The following is a 16,314-nucleotide window of genomic DNA, read 5'->3' as shown; positions in this document are numbered from 1 at the left end:
AAACTTCACTGGAGCACAGACAGGGAAGAATTATGCTCTGAACTGCTGGGAATAAGCAGGAGAATGTTTTACAGAGTAATCAGAGTTTATTGCATGATTCCGTGAAGTCTGCAGACTGAACTGAGCTGGATCTGTGAGTTTAAGTTCTCATGAATTCAGAGAACCTTGAGCTCCATATTGGAGAAATGGCAGTTGTGATTAAATGCTGTTGAGACCAACGTCCCTCAGTTTTGTGAGGCTGTCCAGCACTCCCTGTCCAAGCTCCCTTGCAAACAATGAAATAATGTCAATACTTCCAGCTGTAACAGCCAAATCGTATGCCGATTGCCCTTTTGTATTCTCTTTTTGCTACTTGCATTGCAGCTGTAAGCAAAGAATAGATTGTTTTAAGCTACTTACGTTCATTCCAAGTTACTGGAATTAGTTGAGTTGCTCCTAGGTAAGTGCTGATGTGGAGTCACTTAGACTTTCTGAATGCCTCTTCCTGCAAGGCCAGCTGTGTGCGGGGAGCACTGAGCGTTGGGCAGGCTCTCATCCATCAGCACTGCTGGCTACATCTGTGCAGGTACACTGAGTGGATCCCCAACACTTACCGTAACAGGGCTCGGATACATTCCTCTCCCTCCAGTCCAAGCAGAACTGCCTCATGGAGAGCAGTGTTGTTGTGCCTGCATGGAAGGAGTCAGCAATGTACTTATTTGCTAAGGAAACCCTGTGGACTTAGGGAAATGTTGCAACAAATTAAACTGAGGGAAATTAATTGGAAGATACAGAATATACAAGAAGTCGCACTGATTTCTTTTGTATGTATTGATGTAGTTTTGTGTATTAAGTTGAAGGGAAAGAAATTTTAAATAGAATGGTAGATTTTCTAACTGAAATGATACAGGTACCTTTCTGATAAAGACCCGAGGCAGAGAAGCACAGCTCACTTACAGTCCTGACTGCTGGTCAATGTCAGCGCCTTTCTGTACAAGAAGAGAGATCGCTTCTGCGTGCCTGTTAAGGACAGCCACCGTCAGAGCAGGTCGGGCCTCATCACTGATGCAGTTTGGGTCAGCTCCCTAGAATGTGCAGGAGGAAGGTAAGCCGTTACAAGCCATACTTTTCCACTGTGCTTTAACATTAATGTCAGTTTACGCTGGCAAGTGGTCTCTGTTTTCAGGACATAAATATCCAAATTACGTGCCAGGCTAATATTCATGCAGTAAGTGGTCATAGATTTGTAAGGTGAAATGGTAACTTACTTCACTAAGCAACTGTTCTATCAAGGTGATTCTTCCTTTCCCATTTGGACCCAATTCATCCAGCAGTTGTCTGGACTCTGGCTGTGGAAACACAGAAAACTCACGTTTCACATAGAAATACAAGTGAGATATCTGCGCTTGGGTGAAGGTTGGAAAATGCACTCAAAATGTAGCTGAGGGAAGACTGCAGTATAGCTGAGCCTGCATTACCCTGGCTGCTTCTGTGGGAATTTCTTTCTGAATGTGAGCAAACGTTGGATAACCCAGGCTAATATCTCATTACTGAAGTCTTGATTCTGTAAACAGACCTGCGAATGCTTAGCTTTGTGTCGATACACCTGTCTAGGGCTGTACAGATTTTCTCACCACAGAAAAATTAAACACAGCATTAGTTCTTTCCTATAGAATCAAAGTCTCAAGCTCACAGAACTTGTGGGAGCATGTTACTTAGAAAATGAATAATAATTGCCTTACAGAAGTTATTTAACTAAATCTTAACAGCACCAACACCTTTTTCACTTTATCTCTTCCCAGCCTTCCACCTTCTTCCCCCCCTTTTCAAAAGCCCACTCAGCAAAGCATTTTATCTCTGCACTCACATCACAGAGCTTTACATCTTCCACCTGTTGAGTAGGCTGAGTGATCCAAGCCCAGATAACTGCGCATTTCCCTCTTGAAATAATGAATAAAAGCAGGCAGTGCTTCCTGAATGCTTGGTCTCTAGTGGAAATAGAGGTTTGCTTCTAGCATTAATTAGGGAATGCCTTAGCTGTCTGACTTCTCAGCTTGATGAGAAAACTGAGCTAATCTAAAACCTGTTGCATAGGTCACGTAACCTGTCTCGTTTGCAGTCAGACTTTATATGGCAGCTATAGCACAGCCAAGGGGGGTGTCCTGTGGGGTCAGAACCAGGAGGCAACATCAAGGGAAGACGGGAATGCCTCCATCAGATGTTACTTGTTAGAAAAACCCATAAGAAGTCATTCTGCAACAGTATTTAGGCCTAACACTGTGTCATTAAGACACAATGAATCCAAAACTGGGAATAGTCTCATTAAGCTTTTGGTAGGAAGGAAGCTTGACCACTATCAGTTTTGTAATAAACATCAACCATCAACTTTCAGGTTTTGAATTAAGTTGGACTTCTGTCTCCTTCCTCCCTAAGTCAGCTTTCTGTTTTTCTCCTTGGTGTCCTTTTAGTTGTCAATGCTGCTCAACACCTAGTTTGTCCTGTACCAGCAGCAGATACGTACCAGCAGATTATCTTCTTTTTCTGTGAGAGTTCTTGACTTTGTTCTCTTTATTTTGCCTCTTGAATATGAAAGATTGTGATCTTCTTTGCCTTCAGAAAGGGAAACAAATAAACAATTCAAAGCAGAGTCAGTATCCTAACAAGAACCCAGGGAAAAAAATCTGGAAATAATTTATCCAAAAATATTTCATTTTGTGCTGAAATGAAAGCGATATTTATCAGTTTTTCTACAAGAGAAAGTGATGAAACATTTGTTGCAGCTCAGACTGGTTTGAACAAAAGGTTTGCACTCAAGCAGACTTAAAAACTTGCTATTTTGAAACGAAGATTCAGTGAAATATGGAGTTGGAGTGTTTCAGGCTCTTAATTAGCTGCAGATATTCACCGGGTTTGACTCGGGTTCATTCATTGTTTTGACTAAAAACCTTACTATTCTTTCAATGCTTTTCAGTTCCCAGATACTCGAGAACAAGACTAGAGGACATCGAATATATGTCTATGTCCAGTGTTTTTAAAATATATATACCACTGTGCAGGAGGGCACCGGGAGATGTAAGTTAAGTGTCTCTAGGTCTGTAATTAATGCATTTAATCATTTCTTATGTCTGCCAAACATACCAACACTGAAGTCACCGGCAGAGCTCAAATGTAGAGATAATATTGGAAACCAATACGCAAAGCATCTGAAATTTTAATCGCTGGAATAAAAACACAGCTGTGTGTGGCCACAGTTTGTTGGTCTTTCCAGCTGTTCTCTGGGTATGAAGCAGACCTGTGAGCTTTTGACAGTCTGTACACTGCTGAAATCAGAATTTGATGCTTAAAGATCTGCACTTAAGGTGCAGAACGTGCCAGTATATGTTTGCCTGTCCCAGTGTCTAACCTTCTAATCAGTAGTTCCTTATTCTTGACTGTTATATTTATATCACAATGACAGAAATAAGGGCTCTCACCAGAACTAGTCTGACTGCCATCCTGTTCACCTCTGCCCTCTGTTAGGCTGTTCAGGTAATGATTATTGAACTTGACTGGTTTGGTATGAGCACCCTGTAGAACCATCAAATGTGGAAAGTTAATCAGATTACACTGTTACAACATTTGTAGCACAAACACGGTGGTGTTGCACATTAAAAAAACCCCAAACAACTGGGCTTTTAATATCAGCCTCAGCTTACATGACATCAGTTTTTGTAACGTGGTGATTCTGGAGGGAGGGACTTTGAGTATTGGAGTAGTATTATAGGAGATCTGGTAAATGTGATCTCCAAACTACTGAACATTATTAACTGTGTTGCTTAAGAGCACAATCGTGGACGGAAGAAAAGAAGGTTCTAAGATAAGGAGCTGAGGGGCACTAGAATGACTAAATATCACCACTAGAAAGCAGAATATTAATAAAAATAAATATTATAAAAGTAAATATTAATAGTAAGCTAATGTGTTGCTATCATTTTTGCATTTCAATTGTGAAGTCTGGCTTTATCAGATAAAGATACCTGTTGAACCAGCTCCAAAAGTAAACAAAAAAAGATTCCTTTCTCTGAAGTGAAGAATGAACACCCTCTGAACAAAATAATACCTTGTTTAAACCTGAGTTTAAAATATATCAGTATTACCCTGACTGCTCTAGCAACAACTTTACACCAGCTGCCTGACAACAGGCCTCATCCCCCAGACTGACCTTGTTAATAGCAAGAGCATAATTTAACGTAATAGTGACTTGATGGTCATTCTCATGGATGGCAGCAGACGTGATCTGTAGGGAAAGAGCAACCAGAGACTGTTAATATCTCTTACAAAAAAATACATGGCAATGAGTTGTGCCAATGGGCTGTGGGTATGTACAGTGGAGCCAATACACAAAATCACACAGGACTTTTATCTGTTTCTAATTCAGTTCCAACACTTCCCGTTTAACTGAGCAAAGAACAGTTGGTATTTTGAGTAGCTGGGAACATCAGAATGACTGAAATGCCAAATGTCTGTGATCCATAAGAGTACAGTCAATTACAGCTTAGATTTTGCAGTTGCATGGAAGGTTGTGTTGTTGTTAAGATTCCCTATACAAAACCTACAACAAAGTTGGTTATATTTCCACTCTGTGTTACAATTGAAAAAGAGGCACTGCACTCTGACAGTTGGCATCTACTCTGAATAACTTCTGTTATTCTGGGGGGCAGTGGTTTCAACATATTAGAATGACCAAAGCCCAGTAAATCAGCAGTAGCTGCTCTAGGCAACCTCAGGCTTTCCAACATGTCTAGCAGTGGAAACACATTGCAGTTGACCTATACCTCACCTGCTGTACCATGTATATCAAGCAGATACCTTTTATATTTTTTATAGCTGCATTACAGTTTCTAAATGTGTTGGTGTACCAGGTACATCTCAGTGGGTACACAGCTCGGGTGTAAAATATCTGACGGATTGCTAAACTTCCCAAAACAAAGTACTCTTACCAAATAACAGATTTCTCACTTTAGTATTCATGAGCTTTTCTATAGTGGTTTCTATGTGCTATACTTGCTTTTTCATTATTGCGTCATATCAGTCAGAACAGGATAAGATGCATTGAGTTTGAACTGGAACAAGGTCAGACACAGAAAAAGTTTTCCAGTAGCTATGGCAGTTTAAGGAATTCCTAACCCCACCTCTGCCTCCATCCCACCTCCAGCTGCTCGCTGCCAACTTTCTTTTGTATTAGTACTGATGTTTTTTTCTACTCAGCTATTTTTAGCCTAGGTCGCTTCATTGATCCAGTCCACAGGATCACAGTGTCACAGCCACTTGTGCTGGCATCACCTAGGAAAGCCTTCATTCAGGGAGGAAGCAACTCCTTAATCCAGCAGGACTGCCAAAGAAAGCAATACAGTACCGCAGCTGAACTACAAAGGATAATTGACTGCAGAAAAGGACAGCCTGGGGCAATTGTGAAATCTCCATTGTTGGTGAGTTTTCAAAGCTTCAAAACAAACATCTGTCAGGCAAAGTTTAGGCAGAGTTGAACCTCCCTCAGGACAGGGACTGAATGATCTGTCATTCCAGCAGTGTCTTCTAGGACTCTTTAGAAAGAGTCTCCAATTTCTACTTTCTTGCTGTTACAATGTAATCATATAAACCCACTCGGTGCACTAAAGGCCCTATCTCCAGTATGAAAAGAATCCACCGTTCTGCTACTGATACAGTTTATCCTCAAAGTAGGCTATATAACCACAGAGAATTACTGCTATCTGCTGGTGTAATGCAGGGGCAAGCATATTGCCTATGTGCTATATCTAGTAGGGCTATTTTAACTGAACAACTACATAGATGTCAGTGGCCTCTTCTTGATTGCCTGCTGTGGGATTCTGTAAAAGCAGCTGAGCAAGAGCCTTCTGGTTTCTGTCACTTCTCTCACTGAGGTGAGAGAAGAAAAGAAACTGATGTAGGCAGAAACAAACATTCAGTGAAAGACTAAGTGAAAAATGGAAAATCAAAAGCAAACAGAAATCTCCACGTACAAATGGGTCAAGGTCTAAAGAAAACTGAGATGCTTACTCCAGTGTTTGTCTAGCAGCCAGAATGATCTTTGCATGATGCTCCATAGGAAGATATTACTCCTACCTTTCCCATTTGAGGTTCTCCAACCAGTGCTCTGAATTCAAGGTTGTTCTGGGCATAGCTTCTAAGGTGAGCGCAAACATGATCCAGCTGTTTTCTCCAGTAACCTGATCAGAGAGAGTTAAGCAGGAGAAAAATCCCTAGCGTTACAAATAGTATTTCTTCTATTCATCTGATACTTTATTTTAAAATAGAAGATTTTCACAGAGACATAAAAAAGAAAAAAAGGATTGAATTTTTCTTCAGAAAATGTAACTGATCAAGTACGTTATACTCTTAAAAAAAGGTGGAACACTGTCTCATCCATGGGCTGTAATTCATTCCTTGGGCAGCTCTATTCACAACAAAATCATGTCTCAGAGTTCTTAGGAACCAAGACTGGCCCTGTGCAAAGAAGAAACTTTCAATTTCAGGTTAAAAGTACAATAGTACAAGTAGTAACTTTCAACAGATTTTTTAGTTGATTTGTGGTCACTGACAGCTAACAATATGACAGATCTGAAAGCTGCAGACATTGTAACTGAGCCTATATGGCATTCTGCTCTATGTAACTCAATCTCCAAATACATGCATTTCAATTACATATGGGAGGGCAAATGAAAAGCTTAAGCATTCCCATTCTTTTGCCTCTCCATATCTCTGGAACATATTTGGCCTATATAACAAAGATTTCGCTGGGTGACAGCATACTGTCCTGTTGGTACATGTAGATTCAAGCCCTTCATCAAGCTTAGCATCAAGGTAAGAGAACAGCGTGAAAGACTTGATGTAACAGACATTTATTGATTTTTCAGAATAAAGTATGTTCCCCAGCCCTTGGCAGGCTCTAATGCAGAATGCAGCTTCAACACAGGTGACTGTTCTAAGTGGATAAAGATTAGCAAGTATGGGGTTGCTCAAAAGCTGCATAAACTGTAATCTTATGAATTAAAACAAGGTCATACATCAGGGCTTTGTTTTGAATACAAGTTGTCATTCACAATCACATAAAATCAGAGCTCTTCCTAACCTTTTCCGGGACTTATAGCTGTCAGGAGAGGCTTATGATCACTCATCTTTTGCAGCTTTTCTTTGTGTAAAACCAGCTCAAGTTCCTTCTTTTCCAGCAATTTGCTAGATGGGTAAAAAAGTCCAACAGTTTGGGTTCCTTTATCTTCTGTTTCTTTTAGTTTTGCTCTTGATTCGGACAAGGAAATAGGAAGAGGCTGCCAGACAACTTGAGCTTGAAGTGATTTAGTCTGTAGAGGGTGGAGAGGAAGGAAAAGTCTAATACAATTAGATGGCTTACAGCTATAACAGTATAAAAACTGACAAAGCTAGAAGTGAGAGTCGTTAACAATTGTTGGTTATATTTACCAGTCAGTAACAATGATGCAATTTATCACAAATAATCAAGAAAGAAAAACTCTTTGTGACTGTCAGCAGAATCAGGCCACTTAGTTGGCCTTGCTGAGTGTCACAGCTTTTTCTTCAAACAGAATTTGCAGAACAGTGTCACACATGCATGAAGTAGTGCCTTATATTAGCAGGATGCAAATAATTCACAAGTACTAAGATAAAATCACTTAAAGAATGAAGACGTTTGAAAAGGTGCTTGTTTCTCATTTTGATATTTAGAATAAGACTGGATTAAAGCCTTTGGTTAAGGCTACATTTGTGAAGAAAATAGTTCTCAGAATAGAAATATGGTTGGTTTTGCTCTCACAGAGCACATCTCAAAAAGGAAGTGAATGGAGTTAGGTTAGTCCACTGTTGGTACAGATCAGTACATCTTTTAGCTGTGTTCAAGCCTGACTTTCAATTTCTACGTTTTTTACCTCAGAAAACCTCGGTGAGTCTCCAGAATCCATGCAAACTCCATTTTGAGAACTCAGCCTTGATGGGGGCTCTATGTACACACCACAGGACCCACAGAACCGAGCATATGGACGAGTTTTTGTACCACACTTGGAACAAGTAAAGTAGCATGGAGGAGGGTCAGGCTGCGAAATTCAAAAGACACTTGTGACTACAGAAACACAATGCACAGTTTGGGAGAGGAAAGTGATTACGTGAATTAAAAGGCAGTAAAATAGCACCACTGAGAATATACTTCTCTTTACTTAAGTTAACAAGGCCTTCAGCCTAAACAATTGCATGCATCATCTCATTTCTGGTAGCTGCCTGAATAGACGATCATAGCCCAAAGCAGATATAGGAAAACTTGAGTTAGGCTAGCCTATGCTTTAAACCTTAATGGATAAGTTACTTTGGCAGAGTGCACAGCTACTGCATCTCATCCATGGCAATTTGTATGCATCTCTAAACCTTTAAGTCATTGACTGAAGTGGAGTTGAGATGGAACCTCAGCCTTTATTTGTTCTTTATCTTATCCTGTGTGCTTTAAGCAGGTGTTTTGGTAGTAGTAAGCTATGTACTGTCTGTCCAGTTTTGCAAAGGGAAAATTGTAATTGCTGCAGCTCACAGATGAGTGAAAGCAGATTTGTCAACAAGAAGACCAGCGTACCTTGGCTCCACACCAGTCGCAGAAACGTGCATCACAGTGGTTCACACGACCGCATTTTGAGCAGAACACTGTCTTCCCTTGCTGACTGGTGTAAGGTGGGGGGGGATCTCTTCTCAACATGGGCTAATAAAACAAGGTGAGCATTAGGTAGAAAACAGTTCCTACGAAGAATAGTTCAGTGTCTAAGTAAGGTGAAATAGGAAATCAAGCTGCTTTGATAACATAAAGTTCAGCCTAAAGGAATTCTTGCAACACAGAATAAGCAACAGACCAATTTTGCTCTAACTTGCAACTTTTTTATTTGCAGAGCCACACTAAAATGTGGTACTAATTAATTACTGTTTGTTTTTGTACAAAATAGTGCAAAAAAATTCTTTTGCAATCCTGTTCTTTTACACTGAGTACTTATTCATATAGCCCCATGTATAAGTATACCTGGAATCAACAAGGAGGTTTCTCTCCTGGCAAACATGCACTTTCAAATCCAAAACACAGAGTTATTTTTCTCAGTACCTTTTAAAGCCTTTTATTGTACTGTTCTCAGGGAAGTGTGTTCAGACAACAAGTTTTCGCACAGTTGATGTCTGCCACGTGAATATATTTCTGCACACGTTTTCCTCATACAAGTCACATATTACCTACTTTTCCAATTACAATTTACTTACGTGGGTATGCAAAAGAAAGATTGTTTTTTCAGCTGAAGCTTCCAGAGGTTGAACATAGATCCTAACTAGGACAGATAGGTGTTAAAATGGTTTTATTAGATTTTGCTTTGGGGCACTAACATGTCTAAACATGTTCTCCATCTCAATTATTCAATAATCACCAATAGCAATATCAGTATTATCAGATCAATGATCAGTTATTCAGGAATTACTCTTGGTTGTCACCAATCAATATTATCGGTAAAGTCTGTAGTTCAGTGAGCATTTAACTTTCTCTCTTAGCTACTGCAGAGCTCACCCTACAAGTCACATGCCTAACTTCATGCAGTTACATATTAACGCCTGCATTCAGTGAAGCAGTTAAACACATGATCATCTTAGGTAAGTAAGTACAGATTCCCACTGAAGTTCACTTTAAAGTGACACTTCAGTGGCTGTACCAGAGACCTTTGCATCTACCTGCTGATGGTTTTGAACTCAGGATGTTGCCATGATGATCAGACTTTTACTTTCAAATTGTTATTCTTCTCTCATTTCTATGTGAGAATCTGGAGAAGTGAAATGTATGAAATGTATCCTAGGCTTTTCATACAAGATTTCTCTCTTCAGAAGTGAATTTAAATTATTCCACAGTACTCGATAAGCAATATAAAATGAGAGCTGAAGCAAACATCACTTTTAGAGGGAACATTTACTTTTTTTTTCTGTGCAGAGTCAGCACCAACTACAAACATGGGAACTCCATGTGCATAGGGGCAGCAGCAAATGGAGAGAACAAAAATCATATAAAAGATTATTTTGTTTTCACAAAGTAATTTAAATTAATGAGAATGATCTTCAAGTTTTCTACTGCAATTACAAATAATTTGAACACCAGCGGGACTCCCTAGGAGTCACAGCTACCTGTTTTTAAAGAGCATCCTAAGTTTTGACAATGGCACTTCCAGTCCTGATTTCCACAGGAGAAATTTGAAGGTATAGGATACGTATATATGATGTTTAGCTTGTCCTTTGTGATGGTGCATCTGTGGGAGTATTGATCCAGAATATGGCGTGTGGGCGGGATTCGCTGCTTTTGTAACATAGGCACACAGGGACGTGACTTCTGCTTTGAAAAGCAAATAATTTTATGGTTTGATTTCAGTAATGCTACCGCAGTCGATACAAGCCTTACCATCTGTGTTTCAGGCAGTTTGCTTTCGCAGGTCACACAGTGTTTATGGTGCAGAGGATTTCCTGTGCCACATGCCTGACATATTACTTTGCCCTTTTAAATAAAGAAAGCATACGTTTCACATGGTATTTGAAAACAGTGAACAACAATCATAGCAAGAGGACTTAATCTTAGAAATTGCCGTGGTTATTCAGCTCTACAAGTAGAAGAGATACTTCAAGTCTGTGCTCTGGGCTTTAGATTTTTGTTAAGCTGGATTGCCTGATCTTTACACATCTACATATCTTTGTGCCAGTTTTATTTTATTTAACCTATGGTACAATTCACTCAAGAGATCCATTATCAGTACCTGCAGAGCTTTCAAATCATTAGTGTCAGCTCAGTCACTGCACTCATGCACAACAGAAGGAGCCATATTTGCAAGGAAAAAACAAAAACCATGTTTTGTTGATTGTGTGTTCCTATGCTTATCAGCCCAGTCCATTGCCTCACAGGGCTGCTAGGAACTTTTATTCCACTCTTATTCTTAGTTTAAAGCCTTCCTTATCTGGTCAGCCTGATATTTTACTAGCAAAGATACCTTTGCCCTGCTTAGTGAGGTGGATCCCCCCTCTTTTAAGGAAATGTTGGTCCTCAAGCAAGATCCTGTAATCATAGAAACTAAAACCCTGTTGTCAAAAGCTCCACAACCAATTGCTGGTGTATAACATCAGTCCCCTCTTCACAACCTATTCCTTCAGCAGCAGGACTGAGGAAGGTTCCCATGGTCCACGCCTGCATGTTGGGAGTATTCTGTAGGGCCAATTTTGTCCAGTTAAAGCCATCAGCACTTTCAGATCACTGACCAAGACTGCCCTGATCCTTCCAGCCGACCTCTACTGAGCACTCGCAGTCAGATGAGGTAAGCAGAGTAATTGGAATATATTTGATACACTTAATTGATAAGATGATCCCTACTTAATACAATTCTACACATTCCAGTCTTTGGGTTTTCTACCTCAGCTCTACCTTAAGCTCTCCTGAGCTTAAGTGTTTTTGCCTTTAATAATTATTCCTATTTGAGCTTTTTTAACCCTACTAACTCTTAATGCTGCCTTAAGGTATTTAACATTAGATCAAAATATTCAAAGTAGTCACCTGTTAGAGAAATACATGCCAGGAGTTGAATTACTATGTTATTATATTGATTCTCAGTTACCTTAAAGCAGGAGTTGGTCTGGGGCCGCAATTGTGGATCTATTGGTGACTCACACACAATGCAGGTGGGTGTATTCATTGGCACGAGATGTCTGCATTCAAGACATGGTGCCATCTGAAAGAAAATACATCACATCTTATTAAGGAGATCAATGAGATTATCATGAGATCATTAATGATATTGTGACAGTTTGTCACAATATTGCGATATTTTCTGTATCTTGCTAATTAAAGCTGATATCAGCAGCAAAGTCAGCAGACTGACAGCAAAAACTAAAAGCTGACACAGATCACAGAGAATGCTTTGCTGATACACGTGCCAGAAAGGTGCTAAGTTGCATTTCAGTAGGTTTAAATCTGCCATAACGTGTGTGTAGGTAGCTCAAGTCATTGTAACTATGAACCTAAACTAAAGAGGTGCTGCATATTTTCAGTTATCTAATGAAACTACAGCATTGCCTCAGACAAGGCATCTTTCTAAGGATACAGGGGAAAAAAAACCAACAAACACCATCAACTCATTAGAGATAAGGTTATTATCTCCTGGGAAGAGCTTAGGGAAGACAGTTGCAGACATCACTGTAGAAACTCAGGGTGTTCTGACATACACACATATACCACTGTTTACATCTTCAGGCATATCAGATGGATCTTCTACAGCTATGGCATAGCTACTAGTTACTAACTAACTGACCTCACTAGTTAGCACTGATATAAGATGCATATGCAGCTCCTGAAGAATCGGTCCTTGTTGCAGGATGAGGAGGAATCTGAATTTGGTGATGTTTCCTGGCACAAGTGAATAAAATACAATTTACTTTTATAAAGTTGCCCTTAGTAAAATATGTGGCACCTGCAGCAATCCAGTTAATTTTGCCCTCCATTAAATAACTACTTTGGTTCTGCTGCTGAAATTACTAAATGAAATAAAAAAAAATAAGAACTTCTCAAATGAAAGAGTGACTACACGATGAATACGGACTTTGCTGAGGAAGTTCCTCCAAAGAGGATTCATTGTGTTATGTTCTTTTGCTGACCTGTGCTCGTTCAGGGGATGGGAAGCGATGCACTGGCACGGGTGGGATAGGAGAGCCGCATTCCTGGCAGAAGTGAGCCAAGGGGTCAGACAGGCGGGGTGCGGAGCAGTACGAACATCTGGAAACAACAGCAAGCTGGCTCAACTCGTTTTGGCAATGTACTGGTGCATAACAAGGAAAAATCTGGAATCATCTGTGACTGGACTTAGACCGCCGATGTCTAAATTGTGGTTCCTAGTCTACAGTGGCTCACCAGGCCATTCCCCAGCGTCCTATGCAGGAGACTGAACAAGGAAGAGCTTGGCAAGGTGGAAGCTCCCTGGCTGCTGCTACAAAGTTTCATGATTTTTACTCACCATGTAAGGTCTACTGAGAGGTGAGCTCTGTCACCTACTGTATCTCTTTTGCTTTCTTTATTTCTAGCAGAGTCTCACAGCATTATCAACTCGCTTGTTGGAAGTAACTGCTCTGTTTCTTTCTACAGAACAAAGATGTCAGTAGCAGTCATTTACCTGAGGAAATCTCTCTCCCTCTGGATCCTTGCCACCTGTGTGCTTGTTAAGCTCTTCCGGCTGGTCACTGCAGAACTGGCAAACTGAAATGAAGGTAATACTTTTGCATTAATTACTGTTTGCCAAATGCATACAAGATGCACATACATGCATCGAGCTAATTCAAATAAAGACATGTTATTTGAGACAAAGTGCATAGAAATGTATTGCTTTAAGGAATATCTAATACATCTCCCATTAGCTGCAGTAGTGACCGAGAGATTCTGCAATTCAAAATAATTGTCTTATCAAAGGCAGCATGATTAAATGGTAGGTCTAAATGTTTGTTAATTGCAGTTTCTGTAATGTGTTAGAAAAGGATTTCTAACAATGCAGGTATTGGTAATTTTTCGTACCTGGTTTTGTCTTTACTTTTTAAGCATGTCTTTACCCATAACCTTAAATCAGTCCTGTATAGTACAGCCAAAGGCAGTGGTTTCTGAGAGATTATATAAAAATGACGACAGAGTTTCACATCTTTCTCTTTTCTGGACAGACTTGTACAGTTTTCCTCCATGCCCCTTTCCTTGCCTGTGAGGACTCCATTGGTAGTACTGAGGATTCCTCTCCGTACCCTGCTGTTCCCAAAGGGCTGGTCAGGAGCTGTGGTCCTTGCAGGGACTTGTGATCAGTCTTTCTTTCTGTTTCTAAAACCAAAAATGTGTTATTCTCTATATTCTAATGAATTTGCAGTCCCATCAGTTTAATGTCATTTTCTAGCACAAATGCAGATGCAGACTGGGCCTTGTTATGTTGCTTAGAAATGAATTATTTTGTTGTTGTTGTTCTTAATAAGCAGGCTGGTAAGTATAGAAGGCAATTTTTGTTCCCTGCTTGCAGTGCTGAGAAATGGAAATTGGACTCCTCAGAAGATGTTTTGACTTCTGAGATGTTTTTTAGATTCCCCTGTATTTTAATGATGACATAAGATGAAAACTTTGCACTGTATTCTCAGCTAACAAAAAAACCCAAAGTCTGTTCTGACTTCCTGCAGTAATACCATACCTTGAACATCCCGGGGTGTTTCAGTCCAGGCAGGCTTGATTTCCACACCCATTCCATTTTGCCTTGGTTTTGTAGTAAATGTTCCATCTTCCTTCTCCTAAGAAGTGATTTCATTTGGATTACTTAGGATTGCTTGTTTTTGCTCTAATCCTTCCTATAGTTATAGGAAGCTATAGTTATTTGTTACGATTTTAAAGGCATATCATTGAGGTATTTCTTTTCATTGTAAGCATTTGAAAAGCTTGGAGGATAAATGTATTTTAAATATATTTGACCTGAATTGATCATGACAGAGCAGTGAGTAAAGAAAGAAGACGTGTTCCCTTAAAATTTCACTTTATAAAAAGGGCCAAGGCTGCAAAGATGAGCAACAGGGAAAATAAAATACATAAAAAATGCAGGCAGTCAAGGTTTAATCTCTAAGCACTATCATACACACAACCTTCTGTATTCAGACAAGAGATTGCAACTGCTACAACTTGCCTGTGTTGTGACATCTTTTAGGAACTTCTTGTCATCATCTTCCATAGAGAAGAGGCCGTTTGGTTGCTTGTACTCTACTAGAAACACCTTTGTCACAACAGCACTCTCCCTGCAGTCCCTGGAAGTCAATGATCACAAAGTTCTGAACATGCCATAAAACCACATGCAATGAAAAGGAAACCACGGGGGAACACGGTTGATCGTCTGGAACATCTCTTCCAAGTTTGCAAGTCATTACTTCAGTGAGTAAGCACAGTCCTGGGAAATACTCTCAAAAACCTCTGCTTTGTTTTGTTATTATGTTTAAGTTAGTGTGCACACTAAGAAGTTAACAGTAAAACATACGGATGGATACTTTAATTCTTCAACATCTTTTACCTGTGAAACTAACTCCTGATGCTGCTGTGTCTGCTTTCTGGAGTAATTAGTTTGCCAGCATTGCAGGCAACAAAGGGCAGTCAAGCAGCAGACAGCACACTGTCAATTTGATATATCAACTGTCCTTCTCTTATCTACCTTCTCTACCTTCTCACTTGCTAAATTACAGCAGTAACATTAAAATGCCACAAATGTACAAGCTATTAATTAAGAATTTGCTTTCATTCCAGAGCATCAATTTGGTGCACCTGGAAATGTCTTAATAAAACACTGGAAAGAACTGTTAATTCAGATAGTGATATATGAAAATACCTTCAGACCTAGGGTTTGCATGTCCTGCACAGGGAATATAATGTTGTCATATTCCAATGCAGATACAAGCAAAGGCTACATGCAGGTGCTAATAGTGGGGAACAGATTCCCAGCTGGACTGGGGATTCCTTGTGTGTTCTTCTAACCATGAAGTTAAGATGTCCATTCTAAAACAGAACTAAGTTAAAGCAGGATACTTACTTGGTAACTGCAAGAGCCTTGACTGTTATTTTCCCGACTGGTAACGTGATAGGACTCTTATACTTAAAAGTGTTACGCTCTCCATAGCCAGGCTTCCTAAAAAGTTCTGGTTTACTTCCATCTAAAGTGTAATAAATAGAGACCTCAGGTGTATCTGAACAACACAGAGAAAGTAATTAGCCAAACTGTGCAGGAGCTGGAAAAAAACACAAATATCTGTACAACCCTGCAGATACTCAGCACTGTGTGAGTACTTGACTTTCTCACATAAGCACAATGAAGCAATTGCATAAAAGTTCAGAACCAAAACCGTTTCTCCCATGAAGAACTGACACTGAATGGCTGCGATGTCACGATTAGCAATATTTCTCTTCATAAAGTCACCGCACGGTGGTTTTGCAGGAAAACACTGTTCTACCAACAGATAAACCATCTCCTCTGATGGCAGGTGGAGTTCCTGAGGCCAGTTACCTGCAGCCAACACGGAGGCTGGAAGGCTCAAACGCTTTGAGAGGAGGTTTGACAGAGGCAAAGCCGCAGCCCGTACCTGACTTGATTTCCACCCGGGTGCCGCTGTCGATGCGGTGCTTGGCCTGCCCTGGAACAGGGACCCGGAGCGGAATGAGCTGCGGCACAGACACGGAGCCCGCCGCCATCCTGCTCTGCGATCCCTGAAACACAACAACAACAGCAACCACAACAACAA

General features: G+C 40.2%; 1 protein-coding gene across 1 annotated transcript; it reads right to left on the bottom strand.

The window, feature by feature from the left end:
- Positions 1-66: 66 nt before the first annotated feature.
- On the bottom strand, positions 67-16,291 carry DZANK1 (double zinc ribbon and ankyrin repeat domains 1). The gene is given in 21 exon segments (XM_015857018.2): positions 67-341; positions 344-363; positions 594-668; positions 937-1,064; positions 1,248-1,328; positions 2,501-2,589; positions 3,453-3,546; positions 4,181-4,255; positions 6,103-6,206; positions 7,109-7,337; positions 7,917-8,081; positions 8,606-8,728; positions 10,445-10,537; positions 11,643-11,756; positions 12,679-12,796; positions 13,191-13,273; positions 13,761-13,876; positions 14,235-14,331; positions 14,718-14,835; positions 15,609-15,762; positions 16,156-16,291. Coding segments are annotated over 21 exon segments (2,328 nt in total). The 5' UTR covers positions 16,265-16,291; the 3' UTR covers positions 67-198.
- Between the last annotated feature and the right edge of the window lie 23 nt (positions 16,292-16,314).

This window comes from Coturnix japonica, chromosome 3 (assembly GCF_001577835.2).
Source record: "Coturnix japonica isolate 7356 chromosome 3, Coturnix japonica 2.1, whole genome shotgun sequence".
NCBI lineage: Eukaryota > Metazoa > Chordata > Aves > Galliformes > Phasianidae > Coturnix > Coturnix japonica.
This window is presented reverse-complemented; position numbering and strand designations above follow the sequence as displayed.